The sequence below is a fragment of the Mytilus trossulus genome, chromosome 6 (assembly GCF_036588685.1).
Source record: "Mytilus trossulus isolate FHL-02 chromosome 6, PNRI_Mtr1.1.1.hap1, whole genome shotgun sequence".
In the NCBI taxonomy this organism is placed as follows: domain Eukaryota; kingdom Metazoa; phylum Mollusca; class Bivalvia; order Mytilida; family Mytilidae; genus Mytilus; species Mytilus trossulus.
In genome coordinates this window covers 60,016,622-60,041,291 of record NC_086378.1, presented here as the reverse complement: position 1 = coordinate 60,041,291, position 24,670 = coordinate 60,016,622, and the positions used below count along the sequence as shown (strand labels likewise).

Below are 24,670 nucleotides of genomic sequence, written 5' to 3'. Positions count from 1 at the left end.
AATAAAACTAACCAAATATCTCCACCGATGATCCATAAACAGGTAGCTGTTTTACAATTGTTGTTTTTAGTTCATCAAAGTAGATGTGAATGACTATTAGGTTTTTTCTGAAAGGTGAAAAAAAAATGTTAGTAAGGGCAATTTGTGAGGTATAGTCTGAATAAATAATGCTTAAGGTGGTACCCAACACTTTCACTAAAATAAATTTGGCTCGTTTAATTTTCCTAAAATTTTGACAACGTGTTTCCTTTGATCCTTTAAACAAAATATAAGAATTTCAAAATTTTTGAACCAACCGTTTTGTCAGAAAAATTACACTGGTTATATAGTAGTTTGACAAACACCAATTTTGATCATTGAGAAGCTTATTATTCCATTTACAACACAACACAATTAAAACGTTAAGCTGAGTTTACAGAGTTATCTCCCTGTAGTGTTAGGTACCACCTTAAACCAGATGAAATTTAAAAATTGTCTTCTGAGATAAGACAAAAACCACAACCTGAAACTAACCAAGTTTTCAAAAGCTAAAAGTGTTTCCTGCTTCTTGTAACACCCTTCATAAGAATACTTTATGTTTTTAACACCAAAAATTTACAGACAATGGGCAGGTAAGGAATAGAGTTTTAATGGGACGCTCGAATACATGTATATATAAAAGCAAAACAATCATGTTAAATAGATCCTGGCTTCGAGAAGCACTGAAAACAACAATAACTGTAGCGGTTCAAATTCCGATGCACAAGATGCGTATTTCGATAATAAATGTCTCTTTGCCATTGCTTGAGGCCAAACATTTGAAATCACCAAATATAGAAGAAAAACAATAGAGCATGAAAACTCAAAAAGATTCAAGTATAGCCGAAGCCGGGCAAGGAAATTAGAGCTTTGACAAAACCCAGGTCTGATTTTGAGAAATTATATAGTACGTTATTACCTGTAATAATCCTGTTTAAATTCATTAATTGCCTTTAGAAGAAAATCATTGTAGAAGTCCGACGGAAATATGGATGAAGAAAGTGTTACTTCGTATCGTGTGCTAGAACATGCAGGCGGACAATGACAACCTGTCTTCATTTTAGAGTTTCCATAAAATTCTCCTATGAAAATTAAAAAAAAGAAAGTATAAGTATAGAGACCTCGTATTTAATGGTAACAGGAAGGCGTTTTATTAGAAAATAAAATCACTTAGTACAAAATGTACCTCGACTCTTTTTTAAATAAATTAACTGACAGAAAAAGACAAAAAAAGTACAAATAGAAAAAATATGTTAAGTAAATTCTTGATTTTCAAGTATACATTGCACTTTTGATCGCTTGGTATTTCCAAGGACATGTAAGATGCTTAAATCTACACAAATTATTGCAGTGTCTTTTTAAATTTAATTGTCATCGCTTCTAGAATGATTTCATTAAGTTTCATAAATTGATATTTTTTTCGGTAAATTTAAACTTGGTTTTGGAAGCACGAACATTTCAAAATTGAATTATTCATACAAAATATGTTATGATTGCTCTGTTACACATGTATATTATAATCAATATCAACCTACTATAGTTGTCATCTTGGATGGTGCATATCAAAAATTTGCAGACCAGTTGGAATTAGATAAGATAAGATAGAGACGCGATCCTTTCTGAAATGTTCATTTTAATGCTCTTCAAGTTCGTAATTGATTGTGTCTTTCAACTGTTCTAATTCTAACACCACTGACAAGTATTTTTTTGACAAAACTTGCATGATAAATTTCATCAGTTTTTGTTCCTAATTGTCTTTTGAGGTCACCTATTCAACCCTATTCTTTGTCAGTTGCTTAGACCTCTTGAATTTTTGTCCTTCGATACGGGGCAAAAAAATTTGCCCTATATCAACCACTTTTCTTTTCAAAGAAAACAATTGCGTTAAGAAAGCTCATTACTAAGATTTAAGGATGTACTTTGGTGATCTAAGGTAAAATTAAATAAATCAAGAATTATAAATTGATACTTTAAGCTGAAAGAGGTCCGAGAACACAATTAACTCGTAGTGCATTTCTTTTAGTTTCCTTTAGTTTCATGCTATTTGACAAGTTGACACCATCAAATCATTTAGGGAAGTTGCCAGAGTACAAATTCTATATTTACAGATTTCACCTCTTAGGTCCGAGAACACAATTAATTCGTAGTGCATTTCTTTTAGAACATAAATGAAAATTAAAAAAAATCCCACCTGCGCTTTCTCAATTTAATTTTCACAGTGTGTTGTACTACTTTTGGGACAAATTATATCAAAATTATAGAAAACTTCATCGTCTCTAACCCAAAATATGGACAATTTTATCTTTAGGGCGTCTTGAAATCTTTTGACAGCTTCCGAATTGCTATTTTTTAACTTTTTCACCTGGACCAAATCATTACTTTCTTTTAAAGTTCTGGACCCAAATTTTTTTACAGTGTAATTTCACCCCCCTACTTACAATTTGAGGCATTAAACATGGAGAAATAAATTTGGAAGGGGTATAATAATTAATTGCAAGTAACCCACTGTTAACAATAGGGACTATATTCGTTAACAACGAAAATCAAGGGACGACAATTGTGGTCTCGGACCAGTATTAGTTAAGGATCAAAATAAGATAAAAAAAAAATGATAGGTCAATGAGCTCCTTTTCGAGATATTTGATTTATAAAATATGATGGGAGAAGGCTGACTTGGACTTTTACCTTATATTTGCATTGGTGTTATTTGAGTCTCAAATCAAAAGAAAGAAAATCAAGAATCTGCTAAAATTTTGTCAAATGACCTTTTATGAGCTATTAAGTCTTATGTTAAAAGACAAATAGGTGTTATGGGGAAAAATATTTATCTTGTATCGTATGGAAAAACACCAAGGGATCCGATCATTTGACCCTTATTCCAAAACCTCACCTAAGTACATCCTTAAACAGATTCTATTTTTTTCCTTTCAATTCACTGAGACCAAAATCATGCCAATGCTTAATATATTAATGTAATAGGCAGCTTTGTCCAGTCATTTTACAAAAATCAAACATCTCAAAAAGGATTTTCATAATCTTCCAGTTTTTTGTATGTTATATTATTTTAAGGTGGCTACAAAAAAATAATATAAAAATAATATAAAAATAAATAAAATAAAAAATTTTTTTTTTTTATAGAAAACATAAAAAAAATATATATACGTAAAAATAATTAATTAATAAACACGAAGCCACCAAATGTAGGATCAGGAGGAAAGCTATGCCAGGCAAACAGCATTGCACGGCAGCAACGTCACTGTGCTTAAACGGCCGTGGGTAACTTAAGTTACCCACAGCCCAAGATGGCGGACTCTAAACTCGTTGAGATTATAATTGATACGAAATCTACTTTTTGCAACGTTTTTCATGATCAATGTAAATATTGATAGGAGTTTTGAATAAAGAAACCACTTACCATCACTACAAATTTGTTAATTTTGACTTCACTTTAGCGCAAGGCAAACTTTTAAAAAATGCATAAGATGTCCGTAACTTATTAGTCAAAAATAATCAGACTGTCCGTAACTTTATTTTCGGATGTGGGTAACTTTTTTTCAAAATTGTAAGATTAACAATTTCAACACTTAACGGACAATTAACACTATCAAACTCCTTAACTATTACATAGATTTATACAATAACGATATGCTTCAAACTAAACAAGAGAAAAAAGCAAGCCAGAGTGTCACGAATTTACGTTTAACTTTTAAGAATTATTCCCGGGATAAAACGGGATCTTACGGTATGGCAAAAATTATCTAACATTCTTGTGATGATGCCTTGGAAAACAATGATATCCTTTCCTTTAAATAATTTCTGAATTGTTAGCCAAGCTGAAATGTATGGTCTCTTCACTATATCTAGTGTGGTGTGCTCATGGTGGTGTGTTGTTGATTGTGAGAAAAAAAAATGCAAATATCTAGGAGTAGATGAAAGGCTATGTTCACAATTAATGTAATTTCTAGAGTTGGAAATGGTGAGATTTATAACCTGCATGTCATGACTCGTCATCTAAAACTTAAGCAGTTAACAATCTATAAAGCCAGTAGAATGCCGGTAAGATACGTTAATTTTGCCGTACAATTTTTTACATAAGAAAATGCCTGTACCATGTCAGGAAAATGACAGTTGTTATCCATTCGGTTGAGCTTTGGATTTTTCCATTTGATAAGGGACTTTCCTTTTTGAATTTTCTTCAGAGTTCAGTATTTTTGTAATTTTACTTTTTAATGTCTGTACCTAAGGCAGGAATATGACTGTTGTTTTCCATTCGTTTGGTGTGTTAAATTGAGCTTTTGGCTTTGCCATTCCATAAAGGACTTCCCGTTTGAATTTTCATATGAGTTCAGTATTTCTGTTATTTATCATTTTTTTTTTTTATAATTACATTTACGAATAAAAATTCGTTGAAAGCTACTGACATCATGCTAAAGTTACGGACATCCCTATTTATATAAGGAAAAAAGTTACGGACAAGTTGTTTTGAAGTTACGGACATCATAAGTGTTTTGGAAAATCGTGCTGTAATCGTTCATTTTGTAGTAACAAATCACGTTTTACATTGCAGAGTTTCCCTAAAATATTTATATAACTTTTTAATTACTGAAAATTTCTTTTGTATTCATGGTATTGTCATTATATAGAAGCAAACTTCCTAACCGATGCCAGGCGGCTCCATCTTGGGCTGTGGGTAACTTACGTTACCCACGGCCGTTTAAGCACAGTGAACGTTGTCCTGGTACACCAGCAGCCAAGTAAAGAGCGTATAATTTTGATATGCCAAATTGTGTATGTGAATTTATATGCCGAATATTTCGTATAAACCGAAATATGCCTAAATTTGTGTATGTGAGTTTTACCAACATAATTAGTAAGATGTTATGTATGTACTAACAAAAAGATAGGTAAAAAAATAAGAATAAAATAAATAAAAAATGTGGATCGGGTGTCTTCCTCCATCTTGGATTTTGAAGTACCAAAAAACAATTCGTCTAGATCTTTAATGTAATGTGCAAATTTTGAAAGTAATATGTATTTCATGTGCAAGACTTTTAGTGTACGTTAAGAAAGTTAAGTATTTTATCTACTACTGACTATATTTAAAAAAAAAGACATAATATTTGTGTTTGGTTCAATTTTTTTTCAACTTTGCCAAATAAGGGGAGATAACAAAGGTAGTAGGGGAGATAACTCATATAAAGTAATTTTATTATAGAAAGTGTTGTAAATTTACCTATTTATATATGTTGCAAGAAAACAAGTCAAGTGACCCCATGTTTTCTTATCTTAAATCATGCTATAAGAGCTATTTTCTCACATTTTATCTTGAAATTTTATGGTGTAGTTTTCTTTTTATCACACAACATTGGATACATAATCTGACAAATTTCCCACAACCTATAACATAAAAAAAGTCCCTTTTTTGCATACTTTTTATTATATTTCCGAAAAAAAAAGGCATAAAAACTTCATTTTGACAAATTATGAAACAAATTTATAGACTTTAATAAAAACGCCCCAGCCACCTTAATTAATGTTCTTCTGATCTAAAGTCTAAATTTTAAATTCTATATTTCTTTTAATCTCGCCCTTAACTGTAGGAGACTATTAAAATAATATGTCAACGCACTCCGTCCTACTACTTTTGAAATTGAAATTCATGATATTTCCTCAGTTTTTATTTGTAAACTTTATTTGGTGTCTTAATTGATTTACGAATTTAAACTTCGAAAAAAAAAACAATAGAGCAGGCAACAGCAGTATAACGCTGTTCGAAAGTAGGTTACAAACTAAAACAGGGGGAAACTCATCATCTATAAAAGGAAAAACAACGAAACAAAAGAAACACTGGAGTGAACGTAAACAAACGACAATGCATCTTAAACAGAAACGAACTATAAGATAACAACTGCTATTTTCCTGACTTGGTACAGGACATTTAAAAAAAATGATGGGTAGAACCTGATTTTATGGCTAGCAAAACCTCGCGTTTTTTTTTTGGTGCGCGAACGGACAACTAACTGTCGACAAAATTTGACGACTATTCTCAACGAAATGAATTTCGTTGGTTTTTTTTTATCTAAACCGATATTATTTACTGTCCTGTCCATCTTACTTCATACTTCTTGCTTCATACCTTTTGCTGGTCTTGCACACTTGAAATAATCATACTTAGAACAGATGGGGTAATCTACAAATAAACCAACATTCAAGATATTTTACCCTGCATATCATTAATTGCGAATAGCAGTTTACATACAATATTGATATGCTTAACTTAAAAATGCTATTTTATAATGATTCTACTTTACAAAAGTTGTAACTGGACTTGTTTTTCATGATTCCCATGCAATTCATGATACCTTTGTTTACCTTATTATCAACAATATTTTACACATTGTTCGTGTGTTTCGTTATAAAGGTTGAAGAACTCAATTCTCCGTTGTGTAGAACAATGACCATGTTTGATGTCAATTTTAAATTACAGAAGATGGCTCGTAAAATATTTATTAAATTTCCATACTTATAGTATACATCTTTATTTTGCTAGGATTGTTTAACATTGCAACTCATTGTAAAATATTTCCGTCAATTATTCATATTTACGATATATATATAATGTCAACAACATTTTCAATATAATCAGTGAGTCTATGTTCTCAACAAAGCCGGAAGGAATGTTCTCTTTAAGTCTAAATCTTCATAGTATTGAACCAGATTAATCACTGTTTCATATGTATTCATATTCATATTCATGTGTTCATGCGCATGCCCAAGTTGAAGTGAAGTGAAAATTTTCGTTGTGAAAAATTTGTGGAAATATATTGGATTTATATGGAATAACTTGTTTATATGCAATCAAAACCAGTAAGTTTTGTATTTAGATACTGTTTAAAACCTTCAGTAGTTCAAAAGTGAACTAGTAATCAGTTATTCAGTGACACAAACACTTTACTTTGTACGAACAAAGAAAAACATCAATATGGCGGGAGTAGATATTTCAAATAGTACAGTAAGAAATCAAGTAGACCAACGTAAACGCAAACCCTCGCAAAATTTAGATGGGCCCGAAAATGAAACTGAGATGAAAAACAACAACAAAAGAGTTAAAAATGACGATCCTAATAACTCAGAGTCGGCAGTTTTATATGCAATTAATACTTTGACAGAGAAAATGGATTCAGTTTTCGTTTCTCTAAGTAGTCGTATGGATAATATGGAGAAGAAATTTGAGGACGGATTATCGGAAAAGATAGCTGATGCTGTACGCAAGGTCGTGCATGAAGAATTTGGTAAAGAAATCTCCAACTTCAAAAAGCAAATAAATCAGGACATTGTCAATATAAAATCTGATTTAGATAAACTCACAAAATCTTACGCAGAAGTTGCAAAACCATCCGCAAATAATAAGAAATGTAACATTGTTATTAAAAACCTAGCCCCGTGTACGGTAGAGGTAAATGACCCATCTGCCACGATGAACACCGTTAATAAATTATTACGAGACGGATTAAAACTAACGGACATCAAAGTTAGTCAGGCAAAAAGGTTAACACCTAAAGGCAAAAACAAGACGGGTTTAATTATTGCAACGGTAGATACATTTGAACAAAAGCAAAAACTTATGAAATCAAAATCCAGTTTGAAAAAGTCTAAAAATTTTGCAAACGTTTACGTTGAAAATGATCTTACACCTGAAATGCGTAATAATGACAACAATTTACGGCAAATTCTTAAAATGGTTGGAAAAGAACGGAATTTCAAAGTTTTTGGTGGTAGAATCCTCCCGAATAAAACAAGTTAGGAAAACGTCAGGCTTGGTGTGTGGAACGTAAATGGTTGGTCTAAATATAAAAATTCTGATAATTCTAGGATTAGAGAAAGTGTTTTGAATTTTCTTAATTTGGATATAATTGGTGTTTGTGAAACCTTCTTAAAAAACGATGATAATATTGAAATTAGTGGTTATCAATGGTATGGCCATAATAGAAAGTATAAAAATGCAAAAATGAAGAGAGGATCTGGTGGTGTGGGTGTATTGATAAAAGATGAAGTCTTGGATAATTTCAGTGTTTCAATTCTTGATAGTTCAGTGGAAGATATTTTGTGGATTAAATTATCACATAAATATGATGATTCAAATAATATATGTTTCTGTGTTTGCTATTTACCACCGGAAGGGTCAAGTCGTATGAATGATGGTGAAAAATTCTATAATGATCTACTACAACAAGTTTATTGCTACCAAAATGAAGGCTTTGTGTATATTGGTGGAGATGTTAATTCTAGATGCGGGAGCGATCAGGATTACATACAAGGTGTGGATGATATTAATGACAGAGAAATAATTGACTTTTCTAGTAACAAGTACGGTGATCTTCTAATTGATTTTTTGACCAGTTGTAACTTGTGTTTGCTAAATGGTCGTGCTGATGGAAATAACGACTTCACTTGTGTATCAAAGCGTGGACGGTCAGTTGTTGACTATGTCTTTGCACCTCATGAACAGTTAGACATGTGTACAAGCTTTGACGTGTATTTGATGTCTGATCTTATAGTCGATACGGGTTTGAACTTTGAAAAGTCTATACCGGACCATGGACCAATAGTTTGGACTATAAACGTGAAGAAAGACATTGCATGCAATACAAGTTCTATTGGCCAAGCACCAAATACAGATAGACCCAGGTACAATTTGAAACGCTTCCCATTGAACTTTCTTAACAACAATACACACATTCAAGATACTATTGACAAAATTGAACACGAACTAGTCACAAATAAAGACATAAATAGTGCATATACAGAGTTTGTTACTTTAATAGAAAAAGAGATGAAAGACACAGTTCCCGTATTGAAGACCCCAACAGGACCAAGTTCGGATAAAAGGAAGAAATCGCTTCGAAAACCATACTGGACTGAAGAACTTACCTCATTATGGAATAAAGTGTGTTTTAAAGAAAAGCAGTGGTTGAAATGCAAAAACTGCACTAATCTGAGACGTCAACTTAAACAGGAATTTTGCAATATTCGTAATCAGTTCGATAAGCTAAATAGAAATACTAAACGTAACTTTCAATTAAAGGAGCAGGATAATTTGTCTAAACTGTTTCAAAGTAATAACACTCGGGACTTTTGGAAATACATTGGTAATATTGGTATTGCGAATGAACGTCGCCAAAACATTCCATTCAAAGTAAAAACAGATGAAGGCTTTAGTAGTGATGTTGATGTTGTCCTGGACAAATGGAAAACAGATTATGAAAAACTATTTAATTCTGGTGATAATGGCAATTTTGATAACAATCATTTAGACTGGGTAAAGGGAAATAATCATGTTTTCCCGACTAGGAACTGTGACACTTTGAACTGCCCTGTTACAAAACAAGATGTCATTGACGCTGTAAATAGGACTAAATTGAATAAAGCAGTCGGTTTTGATTATATTCCTGCGGAAAGTTTACGCAATAGCATATGTATAGACCTGTTATTTAAACTTATTTCATTCTGCTTTCAAAATGGTAAAGTGCCTGATTTATGGTTAAATGGAATTATTAATCCTATTCCAAAAAATGATAGTGGTTGTAAATTCGATCCTATGTCATATAGAGGTATAACTATTTTATCTATCCCATGTAAAATTTTTGCTGACATTTTAAATAAGCGTTTGAATAAATGGCTTAATGAAAATGAAATTTTATGTGATGAACAGAACGGTTTTCGAAAAGGTAGAAACTGTACAGATCATGTTTATGTATTAGATAATATTGTTAAAAGTAGAAAAAATGCAAAAAAGGATACATTTGTATGTTTTGTTGACGCAAAGAAAGCATTTGATACCGTTGATAGAGACTGTCTAATTTTTAAATTGAAAAAAGTTGGTATTAGCGGTATATTTTTAAATTGTATTACTTCTTTATACAGTAATGTTAATTGTGCAGTCAGAGTAAATAACTTTATGACATCCTTTTTTCCTGTTGCTCTTGGTGTAAAACAAGGCTGTGTTTTATCGCCGACTTTATTTTCTATCTATGTAAATGATTTAGTCTCAGATATTAGAGAAGCAAATTGTGGTATTCAAATAGATGACATTATGGTCTCTATGTTATTATATGCTGATGATATTGCATTGATTGCACCTGATGCAGAGAAACTGCAAAAGCAGTTGGACATTTTAAATAAGTGGTGTGAAAAGTGGAGATTAACTCTGAATAAAAACAAAACCAAAATTGTTCATTTTAGAAATAAATCTGTACTAAGAAGTAATTCTCAGTTCAAATGTGGCGAACTTTGTCTTGAATATGCAGCTTGTTATAAATATCTTGGTGTACTTTTGAATGAATTTTCAGATAATTCTATAATTGCCAAAGAATTGTATAAATCAGCTAATAGAGCTCTTGGTGTTATTAAAGCCAAATTTTGTAAAACTGGTGGTATGAATTTTGATGTATTTACTAAATTATATGACACTTTAGTCAAACCCATTTTTACATATGCTTCCGGTGTATGGGGCATTAATATACATAATTGTATAAATAATTTGCAAAACAATGCTTGTAAATTTTTCTTAGGCTTAAGCAAAAGAAGCAGCAACTTAGCTGCTAGAGGTGATATGGGTTTTTTATCAGGCGATGCACTACTGAAAGTTGAAGTTTTTAAACTTTGGAATCGTCTAAAATGTGACAATACTAGTAATATATGTAAAAAGGTTCATACCTGGGCGATTAGAAGAAAATCGTCATGGGATTATAGAGTTTTACAGTTAGCTCGTAAATATAGATTGATTATAAATGTAGAAGATGAAATTAATATGAGTAATGTATGGGACTCTATACAAGTTTTTGAAAAAGAATATTGGCACCATGAAGTATGGAATGATAAAAATAATGTCAATGGTAATAAATTAAGATTTTATAGATTGTTTAAAACTTGTATTGGTACGGAGCCTTATGTAAAGGTAGTTAATAATAGATGCCACCGACGTATTTTGTCACTATTCAGAGCTGGTTCGTTACAACTTAAAGTTGAAACAGGTCGATATGCTAGACCACCAGAACCTCTACAAGACCGTTTATGTATTTTTTTGTGATAGTAGCCAAATTGAAGATGAAAAACACTTTCTTTTTAATTGTTGTTTTTACTCTGATATCAGACATGAATTATATGCCAAAGCCTGTCTTTTAAATGTTGATTTTGAGAATTTATGTGATGTTGAAAAACTTCGTTATCTTATGTGTAATGAGAATATGGTTCCTCTTTTAGCTAGTTCCCTTTATCATATGTTTTATCGACGAAAACATGTCATCTAGAAATTATATATATGTTTTGTTATTTTTAATTTTTTTTTTTTTAATTTACGAAATACATTTTAAATGTATCAAAGCTGTCCTTTTATGTATGTATTAGATGTTTGTTTTAATGATAGTGTCTCATAAGTCGTTTTCGGCTGGCATCCTTTTACATAAATGTTGGGTTCTTATGACTTTATGTGTATATATATATATTGATATTGTAATGGATGGTGACACTTTAATAAAATAAATCTTATCTTAAATCTTATCTGTATTATTAACAACATGTACATCATTTAAGAGTTTGAAAGTGTTTCACGCTAATGAAATGTATCAAATGCATGCCAATTTAATAAAATTCAAATTTCTGCAATAGTCAATATACAAGTCATATCAGAATAATTATTATAAATAATATATTTCACTGTCAGAACTAGTGATACTAACTTCTTGGTTTAATATACAAGTAGCTTCTTTTAAACGCATAGGTGGCTTAACCAATCAAGAAGGTTTTCACTAAATGAAGACAGAAGAATGTTCATTTACCGTTAACCGTTACCTCATTAGCAAGTGGGGCTTCTACATTTTGTACTTATGTCTGTCTCATAAACATAGATTCATCCGCGAAAGATCTACTAAGAAAAATATCACATATACATGTAAATACCTTTGTAATCAAAATCAATACATTTACAGGCCCCATAAATATAACTGACATAGCATTCCTTCCAACACTGTGTTGATAAATACTTCTTTCCATCTTCAAAAGATTCTCTGCAGAACTCTGTTGGTGTCGCTCTAAACGGTTCTGACAAATATTCATACTAAAAAATAAAATCACAAAAATACTTAACTCCGCGGAAAATTCAAAAAGAAAAGTCCATAATCGAATGGCAAAATCAAAAGCTGAAACACACCAAACGAATGGACTACAACTGTCATATTCCTGACAATTTGGTACAGTCACCTTCTTACGTAGAAAATTTGTGAATTAATCTTGGTTTTAAATCTAGCTTAACCTTTCACGTGTATGACAGTCGCATCAATGATACTATATGTAGATGTTCTTAAGTTTTACCCAATATATGTCAAGAAATCCATATGTGTCAAGGAATAAGATCAATATTTTTGTATGCGCAAATTAGTTTTAAATTCATTTATATTAACTTAACGTAGATCATTGGTATAAATTTACTCGGATAGAATATTCTTATCTTTTTTTCAAAATGAAGATTTTACTATGCTTTTTTTAGCTCATCTGGCCCGAAGGGCCAAGTGAGCTTTTCCCATCACTTGGCGTCCGTCGTCCGTCGTCGTCGTCCGTCGTCGTTAACTTTTACAAAAATCTTCTCCTCTGAAACTACTGGGCCAAATGAAACCAAACTTGGCCACAATCATCATTGGGGTATCTTGTCTAACAAATGTGTGGCGTGACCCGCCAAATCAAACAAGATGGCCGCCATGGCTAATAATAGAACATAGGGGTAAAATGAAGTTTTTGGCTTATAAAACCAAAGCATTTAGAGCAAATCTGACATGGGGTAAAATTGTTAATCAGGTCAAGATCTACCTGCCCTGAAATTTTCAGATAAATTGGACAACCCGTTGTTGGGTTGCTGCCCCTGAATCTGTATTTTAGGGGAATTTTGCTGTTTTTGGTTATTATCTTGAATATTATTATAGTTAGAGATAAACTGTAAACAGCAATAACGTTCAGCAAAGTAAGATTTACAAATAAGTCACAGAACCAAAATTGTCAGTTGACCCACTTAGAAGTTATTGCCCTTTAAAGTCAATTTTTAACCTTTTTTGTAAATTTTATAGATCTTTTACAAAAATCTTCTCCACTGAAACTGCTGGGCCAGATTAATCCAAACTTGGCCACAATCATATTTAGGGTATTTAGTTTAAAAAATATCTGGCGGGACCCGCCAAACCAACCAAGATGGCCGCCATGGCTAAAAATAGAACATAGGGGTATAACGCAGTTTTTGGCTTATAACTCAAAAACCAAAGCATTTAGAGCAAATCTGACATGGTGGTAAATTTTTTATCAGGTCATGTTCTATTTGCCCTGAAATTTTCAGATGAATCAGAGAACCCGTTGTTGGGTTGCTGTCCCTGAATTGGTAATTTTAAGAAAATTTTGCTGTTTTTGGTTATTTACTTCAATATTATTATAGATAGAGTGAAACTGTAAACAGCAAAAATGTTCAGCAAAGTAAGATTTACAAATAAGTCAACATGACCAAAATGGTCAATTGACCCCCTAAAGAGTTATTGTCCTTTATAGTCAATTTTTAACAATTTTCATAAAATTTGTATTTTTTTACTACCGGTTACATTTTCCACAGAAACTACTGGTCCAAGTTCATTATAGATAGTGATAATTGTAAGCATCAGATTGTTCAGTAAAGTAAGATGTACAAACATATCACCATCACCAAAACACAATTTTGTCATGAATCCATCTGCTTCCTTTGTTTAATATTCACATAGACCTAGGTGAGCGACACAGGCTCTTTAGAGCCTCTAGTTTCAAAATATGATAAAAAGTACGGGTCACCGCGCTATTTTGCAAGCTACGAGTCGTTCGTAAATGTCCAAATTTGCTTAGATTGATCATGAAAAATAACATTTGTGTGCAAAAAAGAAATGTATGAGATAGGATTTTGTAACAAATTATGAAAAGATAAGTTTAATAATTTGTTTTAAGAAAATAAAATGAAAAAATTATGTTCCTTAACTTCTTCTCTTGCTACAAGCAAAAATGTCCCTATCAATCCAGTATAAATTATTTACAAAAAGAATTATCTCCCCTAAAATGGCTAATTTGAAAAATTGATTCTAAAAAAAACCAAAAACTAGATATTTGTTAAACATTTAAAGTAATGCAATAAATCGTTAAGTTTTCTTTATACTAATAAACAGTCTTACTAATAAAATTGCACATCTGTCTCCAAATTTGCAGATTTTGACAAAGAATTATACCGATTGTGTACTGCATTTGTAAAATCAAAGATTGCGGTATACCATGAATCTATATTAAATGATTTTGAGACGTTGATAAGTGGAATATAACTTTCTAGAAATTTGGTCCACTCAAAGTGAAAATCAAAAGATAACGTTATCAATGGATACACCTTCAAACTTGTTCACCTGTCTGCCATCAGATTTATTAGACATACAAAAAAAATCGAACGGCATTGTAAATCAAACCGTAAACTACAGTTGAATCATAGTATATACCCGTGCGTATAAGTAGTCCATGTAGTTCTGTTATAATAGACATATATATTAGACTATAACTACTTATTGTCTTTAAATATCAGCTGTATTTGTACGACTCTGAGTCTAAGAAAATTTGCAATGCGAGCTTTAGCCGAGTGGTATTTAAAGACACTAAACAGAAGTTGTCTTTATCGCTATTTTACGATATTTTACTTTGATCTTACTAACTGATAATTTTCTTTTTCAGCACAGTAGAGCGATATAAACATAATCGCAAGAAATTAATGGCGCACTGCACGTTGTCAATGAAATTAACAACGTCTTCATAGGTAAAATAGCGATAAACAGATTATCATTGGTCATCTCAATTCGATTGCTTTTCTCGATTTCGCCGTACCGGCTCAGGCAAGAAAATCAATCTTGTTGAGATGGTCCCCGATAATCTATAATTATGCAGCAATTTATTTTGTACATAGTCTTTGCTTTGAAAGATAGACAACTCAAATTTATTGTATTAATATCGATTTAGGGGGCTCGCGGGTATAAATCAAATATCATGACTACTTTTGGTTTATTTTACCTTGCCCACATAGTTATATAGAAAAAATTAAACAATTTGCTGATGAGCGGTTCACCGAAAAAAATCTCGCATGGTCAACAAAAGTACATCGATCAAAGTTAATAATTATTTTTAATCACATCAAGAAGAAATTTAAGAAAAACATAATTTCGAACTTTTTTCTCACACCGACCAAAAATGTGGAGAAAATAGCACTTATTAACAATACAGAAACAATATTTATATTCAAACTGTGTTAATTCAGTCAGATTTCATTGGATTTACATCGTGTTGTTTTTAATTTTGATATTGCGTTTTCGTAGCGTTTTATTTAAACTGTCATTACAGAATTCACTCAGTTCGTAGAATGTTTACGTTGATAAAAATATTTCGTTTGGAACAGTTGAAGGATTTGCAGTGTAAAAAGAACAACAATTAAGTATCTAGAAATATAAACTTTATTTATACTCGGCAGCGGGGAAAACATGCACGGCAAAGTTTTGCATTCTACCTGTTTCTTAGCCATTTTCAAATATTTTTTTATCAATTTTGAGACTATATCGTTATCATATTTGCCTCATGTAGGAACGTTGCATGACTGGTCATGATTGTTCAATTTTTTATTGTCTTCTTATTTCGACGAGCGCCTTTGTTTACTTTACGCGCCTTTCTGAAGTGAACTCGCAGTTTTAAGTTGTGTTTGAAAAACCCCCGTACCAGTTGTGACGTCGTTGCTGCAACAGTGCAAGTTTAGCAACTGTATCGGAGTTATAGGTTTCTGGTTCTCAATAATCAGTTTTATTTTTGTAGTGTTTTATTTTACTTATTAGTTTTTATTTTGTTGATGTTTTCGTCATGTTTATTTTGTTTTGGTTTCATTTATTACCAATTCTTAATTACCAATTAAATCTAATGGATCTATAGGAATACATTATGGCAGAGCACAATGGTATTGTATGTGGATAAAAGGAGATGTAGGTGTAAACATCAGATAGTAGAAATCCCATCGACAAACGAGATCAAGGAATATATGACCACCAAGCGATACATGTATACTTCATGTAATATTTAATGATAGAATAACTAACCGTGTATTTCCTAAGCGCGCCGTAATACTCGTGGCCAGGTTCAATATAGTATCCACTGGAGCCTTGAAAGTGGGGATCTTCCTCATTGTCGTGAACTGTGAACTAAAAGAAAAAGTCAGGTTTTATGCTTAAATGAAATAATTTGATTAAAGGGTCATCAATTTTCCAGTTAAATTTTATGCTTTGTTAAGAAACAAGACCATGGTGAAAAATAATTAGAAGTTTATATCTATCATACTTATCTGTCTACAATAATTGCGCAATTATTTGCACAACGATGACCATGAATCTGCAATGTGTTTACAGTTGTTGTCCTTGCATGTAAATATTATTTTAAATAATTTTAAACTTTAAGTACAAATGGTAATGGTAAATACCTTTCAACATCCAAACATTAATCTTAGTAAAGAAATATGGTCTCTATTGGTTTTCTGCCGACCGAAGGAAAACCCATGAAAAATTAGGCGTCCGTTTGGCTGCGCTGGATGTATAAATTAGCAGCCATGTCAGAATAAAGACGTCAACCCAATGTTTTGTGTAGAGAGATTGACATGCTCTATGCATGTAAATGCCCCTTGCAACAAATTTCTGAGGGTTCTTTGGGTGGCCTATTTGACAGATTGCTCCTTTGCGAAAACAATCCAGTACAATGGGTGTTTACAGCTTTTTGGTTTTTGTATGATTATTAGATGAAATATTTCCAAATGCTTGATTTATTCCCCACAGCATACGGTTTCCAATTTATGATGGGTGTTTTTGAATGACAACATTTTATTCAACAGGAAATAACACTTGATACGAAATAAAATAATTTTTATACATATACATTCAAGGGTTGTCTTTGTAAAGATTGTAACCCTTACAGAACTGAAATGTTTGCAGCAAATCTGCTGCAGACTTGCTGCAGGTTTGCTGCAAACAAAAAAAATTCAGGAACCCTTTGAAAATAATGTTTGCAGATGTTAGCAGCTAGCTATGAACCTCCTACAAACATTCCAGCTAGCCTTTTGCTGCAAGCTTGCGGTAAGATTGCCGGAAAAGCAAGAATATAAGAGATGATCACAGCTAGATTGCAGAAATCTTAGACAATACTAAATGTTTGCTAGAGCATTGCAGAATTACATATTATAAGATTAATTTGCATAAAAATGTTTGCTGCAGGTGTACATGTGCAGCAAACACAGATTTGCATGGTAAATTATTTGCAGCAGACCTACAGCGTATTTGCAGCGGGCATGCCGACAATACAGACTCTGTGTTCGCTAGCTGCAAATCTGAAGCAAGTTAGCTACCGACTTGCACCAACTATTTACAGGAGGTTAGTAATTGATTATTACAGTTGGGGAAGTAACTATTTAGTCAAGTCCTACTGTGCCGAACTGCGAATCTCTTTAACTTATGTAAATAAACAGTAACGTATTCGATCTATTCTATATATATATAATTATGAATTATTGTAAATATGTAATAAATATATTTACCTGTACCCCTTCTCCTAACCATTGGCCAAAATAACTATTATCACGGTCTACATCCAACCACATTACAAAGTTGTATTCGGACCCTGTATATGACGTGTTGAATATTTTGTTTTTTTTCGAAGTAAGGCATGGTCCGTTCGGTTTTAACTCCACAGAGAAATATTTTTCGGAATCCAGGTAGGAGGTTTGATCAAACATAAAGGAATTAAACAGACCATAATGTAATTTTTTATGTTCCAATAAGATGTCTTCCACAGTTCTGTTGCTGAAAAATCCGTTTTGTTCATAAAATGGATCACTCCAATTGAACTCGTTGTACAGCCCAAATATCTCTCGTGGTCCAATACTTAAATAGTAATTATCAACTCTAGAATCATTCAAGACTAATGATTTGCTTAATGAATTTAAATTACAAATAGTTACTGCAGGAAATTCAATTTCCGAATGTCTCTCCACTTCAAGTGTTGTATAGGTAGGGTAATTGTAGTAATTTCCTAATTCTTGAATCATCACATAAGTCAGGTACACAGCGCATGCTAGAAACGAGCACAGCCAAAACAAACTGAAAAATTAAAAAAATACACATTTAAAAAAATACACAATTAAATAATTGGGTAATTTCACCATTTAATTCAATTTAATAAAAAAAAGTTGTACAATTTACTTTTCGTATGCAAATTGGGGGAGGGGACTTGATAGTTGAATGGTCTACGTTGTTCATACAGCTACTGTACCACTAGACAGTCATGCAACATTGCAGGTTGTAAGTTGGAGCCCCGCCCGTGGTAGGTGTAATGGATTCCAATCTGAATTGAATAGAATGGTTAGATTTCTTGTGGAAGGGCGATGGTTCTTTTTTCACAATCCGGTTCCCTATAAATCCACAAAAAAAACCTACCGCCACGGAATGGTGAATGGTGCTGAAAGCAGCGTTAGATCACAAAGAGAAAATAAACCATCAATGGTAAACAAAATTGAGAATACCAAATTGTGTTCATATTCTAACATAATTATGTTGAAACTTTTATAAACTTTACTAGTAAAATGTTAATATACCTCAATTGTGTATTATTTCCAATATTCATAATGAATAGTTTATTTATTTATTTATTTATTTAGCTCTGATCGCTTCTGATGGTGTTTGCGATTCTTTTCACTTCATATTTGATTACTATTGGTAATTATTTTAAATTATTCATATATCCTCACTTCTGCATTACAAATCTCCCAGCGACTTTAAGCTTGATAGGAAAGGTAACTGCAGACAGGAACATTGAAATATAAAAAAAAGTTTTTGCTTGACTCGTTACATTTTAGTTTAGTTCAGTTGGAAATGTTCCTGCTAAAAGGTGGTGGTTATCTCCAGACACTCCGGTTTCTTACATCAATAAAAGAACTGAACGTTGAATTAGATCACAAACAAGAATGTGTCCCCAACACACGGATGCCCCATCTGCACTATCATTTTCTATGTTCAGTGGACCGTGAAAATTGTGAAAAATCACTAATTTAGCATTAAAATTAAAAAGATAATATCATGGGGAACATGTGTAACTCGACCAAAAACTTTAATCTGAAGCGGGACAGACGGACGAACGAACGAACGGACGGACGGACAGACGAATGGACAGACAGATGGACGGACGTATGGACGCATATAGATCAGAAAACATGATGCCCAAAAATGGGGCATAAAAAAAAACAATCAATCAATCGTTGACAAATCTTGAGATTACTAGATTTGGTTTATATAAACTATTTATTGAAAATTTTATATTTTACTAGTAAACTGTTATCTCTCCACACTATCATACTTACAATATTCATGATTTGATTATTTATTAAGTTTTGATCGCTTCTATTGACGATTAATTGCTATATCCATTGATCATTAAAATATTTTTATTTACTTACGATATACACCTATAATTGTATCTGGCAGACATGATCAACCCTGAACGACGCTTCGAGTCCAGCAACTTTGTTATAGTGTGTTAATTATAGTGTGTTAATTACCGCGGACGATTAATTGCAATATTCATTGTGCCCAATTTATTTACTTACGACATATACATCGGTGGAGGACGTTTTAGCGTCAAAGTAGAACCAACGTTAGCGCCTGATTTTTAACAAATTTTAGCGTAAATTAAAAATGTCAATGCCCATTTTAGCGACATATTTTTCTTTTGTTTCTGAAAGGTATTTATAAGCTTGAGCAATGTCCGTTTTTAGTGTTGTACTACCAGTTGTTCAAAATGTCTCTGTACACGGCCGTCACTCGGCTTACAAAGAGATTAGTCGGTTAATCTATATTGAGTATGCTGCTTATTAGGTCCGAGACCACAATTGTCGTCCCTTGATTTTCGTTGTTCAACAAATATAGTCCCTAGTGTTGACAGTGGGTTTCTTGTCATTAATTTGTATACCCTTCCAAATTTATTTCTCCATGTTTAATGCATCAAATTGCAAGAAGGGGGTTAAATTACACTGTAAAAAAATGAGTTCAGAATTTTAAAGGAAAGTAGTAATTTGGTCCAGCTGATAAAGGTTTAAAATTAGCACTTCGGAAGCTGTCAAAAGATTTCAAGACGCCCTAAACATACAATTGTCCATATTTTGAGTGAGAGCCGATGAAGTTTTCTATAATTTTGATATAATTTGTCCCAAAAGTAATACCACACACACTGTAAAAGTTTCTTTGAGAAAGCGCAGGTGGGATTTTTTTTCTATTTTCATTTATGTTCTAAAAGAAATACACTACGAAATAATTGTGGTCTCGGACCTAAGATATGGGCGGTTGGTTTGTTAATCGGGTCGGTTATACGTCTGTTAAGAGTAAAACGCACAATTTAGTGTTAAACTCTGTTAGATATACACATTTTTGGCATATTTTAAGAACCAAATAAAAAAAATAAAGGTGTCTGACAAAATAATATCTATCCTAGAACGTTTTCAACCTGTAAACACATTTCATAGTCTCCAGTTTTCAGTTAAACTAAAAAGCATCGTTCAATTATGTGGTGTTTATGCCTATACGCTTAGCAATTTTTTGGATAATAGACGAAAACACACATTTTTATATATCATTTAAATGACACACAATAGTACTTAGTTCTAAAAAATAAATTGACATTAGTGAATATTTCAGAATTGTAATTATATGTGATGAGTATTAATTTATCATGATATTCCAAGATTTTAATATTTAACAGATTGCTCTTTAACGAAAACAAGTGCTTACCCTTCCGGAGCACCTGAGATCACCCCTAGTTTTTGGTGGGGTTCGTGTTGTTTATTATTAGTTTTCTATGTTGTGTCATGTGTACTAATGTTTGCCTGTTTGTCCTTTTCATTTTAGCCATGGCGTTGTCAGTTTATTTTCGATTTATGAGTTTGACTGTCCCTCTGGTATCTTCGTCCCTTTTTTATAAATAAACTCAAAACTTCTAATTTATTGGTTGTTCCACATTTTTTTTTGTGAAAATTTACTATTGGTGATATTATAAGAAATGTAATATACTTTGACAGACGGTAAGATTGAAAAAAATATTACATAAATTTGCAAATCGTACAATTCACTCAATTTATATTGTTTATATCATCATATGATATCAAGTTTTGATGTCAAATCTAAGCTGTTACATCACTCTTTCATATATTAATTTGTTTTTATGATATCTTCATTCTGGAATTTATTATTAAGCGTTCCCGTGTTTGGAAATGAAAAAGAAAAATCCGAAGTCACAATTTAACACGATGTTACAAAAAAACTGCACAATGGGAAAACACTACGAAAGGGCTAAAATGAAAGTATAATGTCTACTAGCTATCTTCATGTGGATTTTCAGCCGTGGGGGTACTTCGGTCCATTTAACTCTTGAATAAGCGACTTTTCCCGATTTGATCATATCATTTAAGTTGATGTATTTCACCTTTGATTTTAGCGTTTTATTCGGATATTTTAAGTTTTATAGTTTTGTCGTTCTTTTATAAAACCTCAAAAATATAAATAAGCATTAACATTAACGGCCTCATCTAACCAAAGTTCGACTTTCTTTAAGTGTCAACTATGCCTTATATGGAGTCATTGTCGCTATTTCAGTAAAGTTTGCAAAATCTGTCAACGGAATATTTGTAAAAAGTCATTAAATGAAATAAAACCTAATCCTATATAACTGGTGGTAGATCTAACTATTTCCAAAAGGAACTACATGTAGTTATTTAATATAGCATTAACCAGGAACATAATATATTAATGTTAGTTATACTGGTCCCAGAATTAACACAATGAAAAAATGTTGAAAATATTTCTACTTTACCATCTTAATTTATTGCCGTTTACAAGTTTGTTTACACCATGAAATCCTGTTGATTGTATGACCGGACAATTTGGACAGTGCAATGAAATTAGTTTTTAAACAATATTTTTGTAATTCAATGTATATTTAGGTTTTGTATTTAGTTTAATATTCTAGACTTTGTCGTAAATTTAGACATAAGTGTTTTACACGGATTATGTGTCATAATCTTGGACAAAGGTCTTAAATGCATTTACTCTATTTATTTCATTATTCATTCTATGTGACAGTTTGGACTATAATTTACAAATACGTGTCGGACACTAATTACTCTTTTAATCTATTGTTATTTCTAATTTGTCATCTGTTAATCTTCTTAATCCTTTAATTGATTGTGCTTATATATATTGTTATTGTTTGTATGTTGCATTACATTTAGTTTGGAGTTTGTTGTTCGGTCTTGCCGGACTGCTGAAATAAAAGTTTAAGGAGCGAATCTTCCTTCTTGATTTACATTTAGTCGAATAGCCATTTCACCCGGCTATATCTGGTGTTAGGACGTACGGGCAACGGATCTTTCGGATACCTTGTTCTACCTGTGAAGCTGATTCCCCAGCAAACAGAAAAATGGATACGCAGAGAACCAGAAATTTTGGCCGAAACTGGAGATACCAGATGTCTGATAATGGAGCTACCTTTCAGACCAGATATTCAACACAACATATGGACAACTGCCTATGTAAGTTTTGTGGAAAGACTGTGAACAATCAATTTCATTTTAGACAATGTATAGCAAAAACGTCATTTTGCTATAAGTGCAGAAGTTTTGGACATTACGCCAGAATGTGTAGTTATCACAGACAACCGGACGTGAAAGTTGTCAAAGTTAAATCAAAATCCAAGTTACGTCGTGACGCAGAAAGAATGAGACTATTCAAAGAACAGAAAGCTATGTCAATTTTTCCTTGCGCTGAACTCAATACTATTGAACTGATGGACTTCTTTCCTCGCTTAGACTATAACAAGGAATTTATAGATAACGTAAGACTCAGGCACGACCGAGTGAATTCCGAGAGAGTTAAATTCAAAATCAAAAGTGTTCATTACGAAAAGAAATTCAAAGAGCTGAAACAAGAGCATAACAGTGTAATTCGCAATTTAGAAAAATTTCAAAAACAAGGTGCAGATGATAAAAAAGAAATAGAAAAATTACAGGAACGCAATACGGATCTTAAAGCAGTTCATTCTCGGATATACGATCAAAGATGTAAAGCCATCGACCAGCAATATCAATTACAGCGCGACAAAGAACGTATGTTGAATCGCATTACAACACTAGAAGACGAACTGGACAATATTCGGGAAAATACAAGACAAGATAACCATTCAAATCAAAACTATCGATACAGAGGACGCCACAATCACAGAAAAAACTTTCGGAACAATTTCAGATGAACATAATATTAAGACCCGGGTCGTGTCTTCAGAGGCCGCGGGAATATATGACCGGACAATTTGGACAGTGCAATGAAATTAGTTTTTAAACAATATTTTTGTAATTCAATGTATATTTAGGTTTTGTATTTAGTTTAATATTCTAGACTTTGTCGTAAATTTAGACATAAGTGTTTTACACGGATTATGTGTCATAATCTTGGACAAAGGTCTTAAATGCATTTACTCTATTTATTTCATTATTCATTCTATGTGACAGTTTGGACTATAATTTACAAATACGTGTCGGACACTAATTACTCTTTTAATCTATTGTTATTTCTAATTTGTCATCTGTTAATCTTCTTAATCCTTTAATTGATTGTGCTTATATATATTGTTATTGTTTGTATGTTGCATTACATTTAGTTTGGAGTTTGTTGTTCGGTCTTGCCGGACTGCTGAAATAAAAGTTTAAGGAGCGAATCTTCCTTCTTGATTTACATTTAGTCGAATAGCCATTTCACCCGGCTATAATTGACTAAATTCTCCCCATACTGTCGCTAACGTTTGGCGATCACCGTCTGCCATTATTGATATACGAAACTAAATTATTACTACACTGTTTAAATTTGTTTATGAAGCAGACATTTGGTCAGTTCTAGTTCATTAATTTTTAGTATCATTAGTAAGTTGATTTAGATGTCATGTCCATTTTAATATTAAATATACATGATTTTACTGGCCGCTTTTGTTTAACCAAGAACACTTGAAATGAAAATCATTAATTTTTAATGAAATAGTGAATTAAATGGCACTGAAACAAGTGTTTCTAATTCGCTGAGTACCGGTATACCATACGGACAATCATCCAAAGGGAAATCAGTTACGCATGGCTGTTCATTTACTTTTTGATTGAGAAATGAAACTCATGATTGCTTTGTGTAACAGTTCAACCATGTTCAACCATCTTAAGGTGGTACCCAACACTTTCACTAAAATTAATTTGGCTCGTTTAATTTTCATAAAATTTTGGCAAAGTATTTACTTTGAGCCTTAAACAAAAATATAAAAAATTTAAAAAATTTGAACCAAGCGTTTTATCAGAAAAATTACACTGGTTATATAGCAGTTTGACAAACCCCAATTTTGATCATTTAGAAGCTTTATATTGCCTTCACAACGCAACGTCATTAAAACGTTCTGCTGATATTACAGAGTTATCTCCCTGTAGTGTTAGGTACCACCTTAAGCCAATGGCTTATTATAG

The 24,670-nt window shown here is 32.2% G+C and overlaps 1 protein-coding gene across 1 annotated transcript; it reads right to left on the bottom strand.

The window, feature by feature from the left end:
- Window positions 1-7: 7 nt before the first annotated feature.
- Window positions 8-22,037, bottom strand: LOC134722860 (acid-sensing ion channel 5-like). The gene is made up of 7 exons (XM_063586492.1): window positions 21,988-22,037; window positions 17,669-18,230; window positions 16,188-16,289; window positions 11,977-12,133; window positions 6,155-6,208; window positions 938-1,100; window positions 8-107 (listed from the first exon to the last, which is right to left on the bottom strand). The coding sequence occupies exons 2-7, from the start codon at window positions 18,176-18,178 to the stop codon at window positions 8-10; spliced, it is 1,086 nt and encodes a 361-aa protein (XP_063442562.1). The 5' UTR covers window positions 18,179-18,230; window positions 21,988-22,037.
- Window positions 22,038-24,670: the final 2,633 nt, after the last annotated feature.

Coding starts and splice junctions, on each gene's coding strand:
- LOC134722860 (XM_063586492.1), bottom strand. CDS start 18,178: ATGATTCAAGAATTAGGAAATTACTACAATTACCCTACCTATACAACA. Junction 6,209..11,976: donor TATTGATTTTGATTACAAAG/GTATTTACATGT, acceptor GTTTATTTGTAG/ATTACCCCATCTGTTCTAAG. Junction 1,101..6,154: donor GTGTGCAAGACCAGCAAAAG/GTATGAAGCAAG, acceptor TAATTTTCATAG/GAGAATTTTATGGAAACTCT.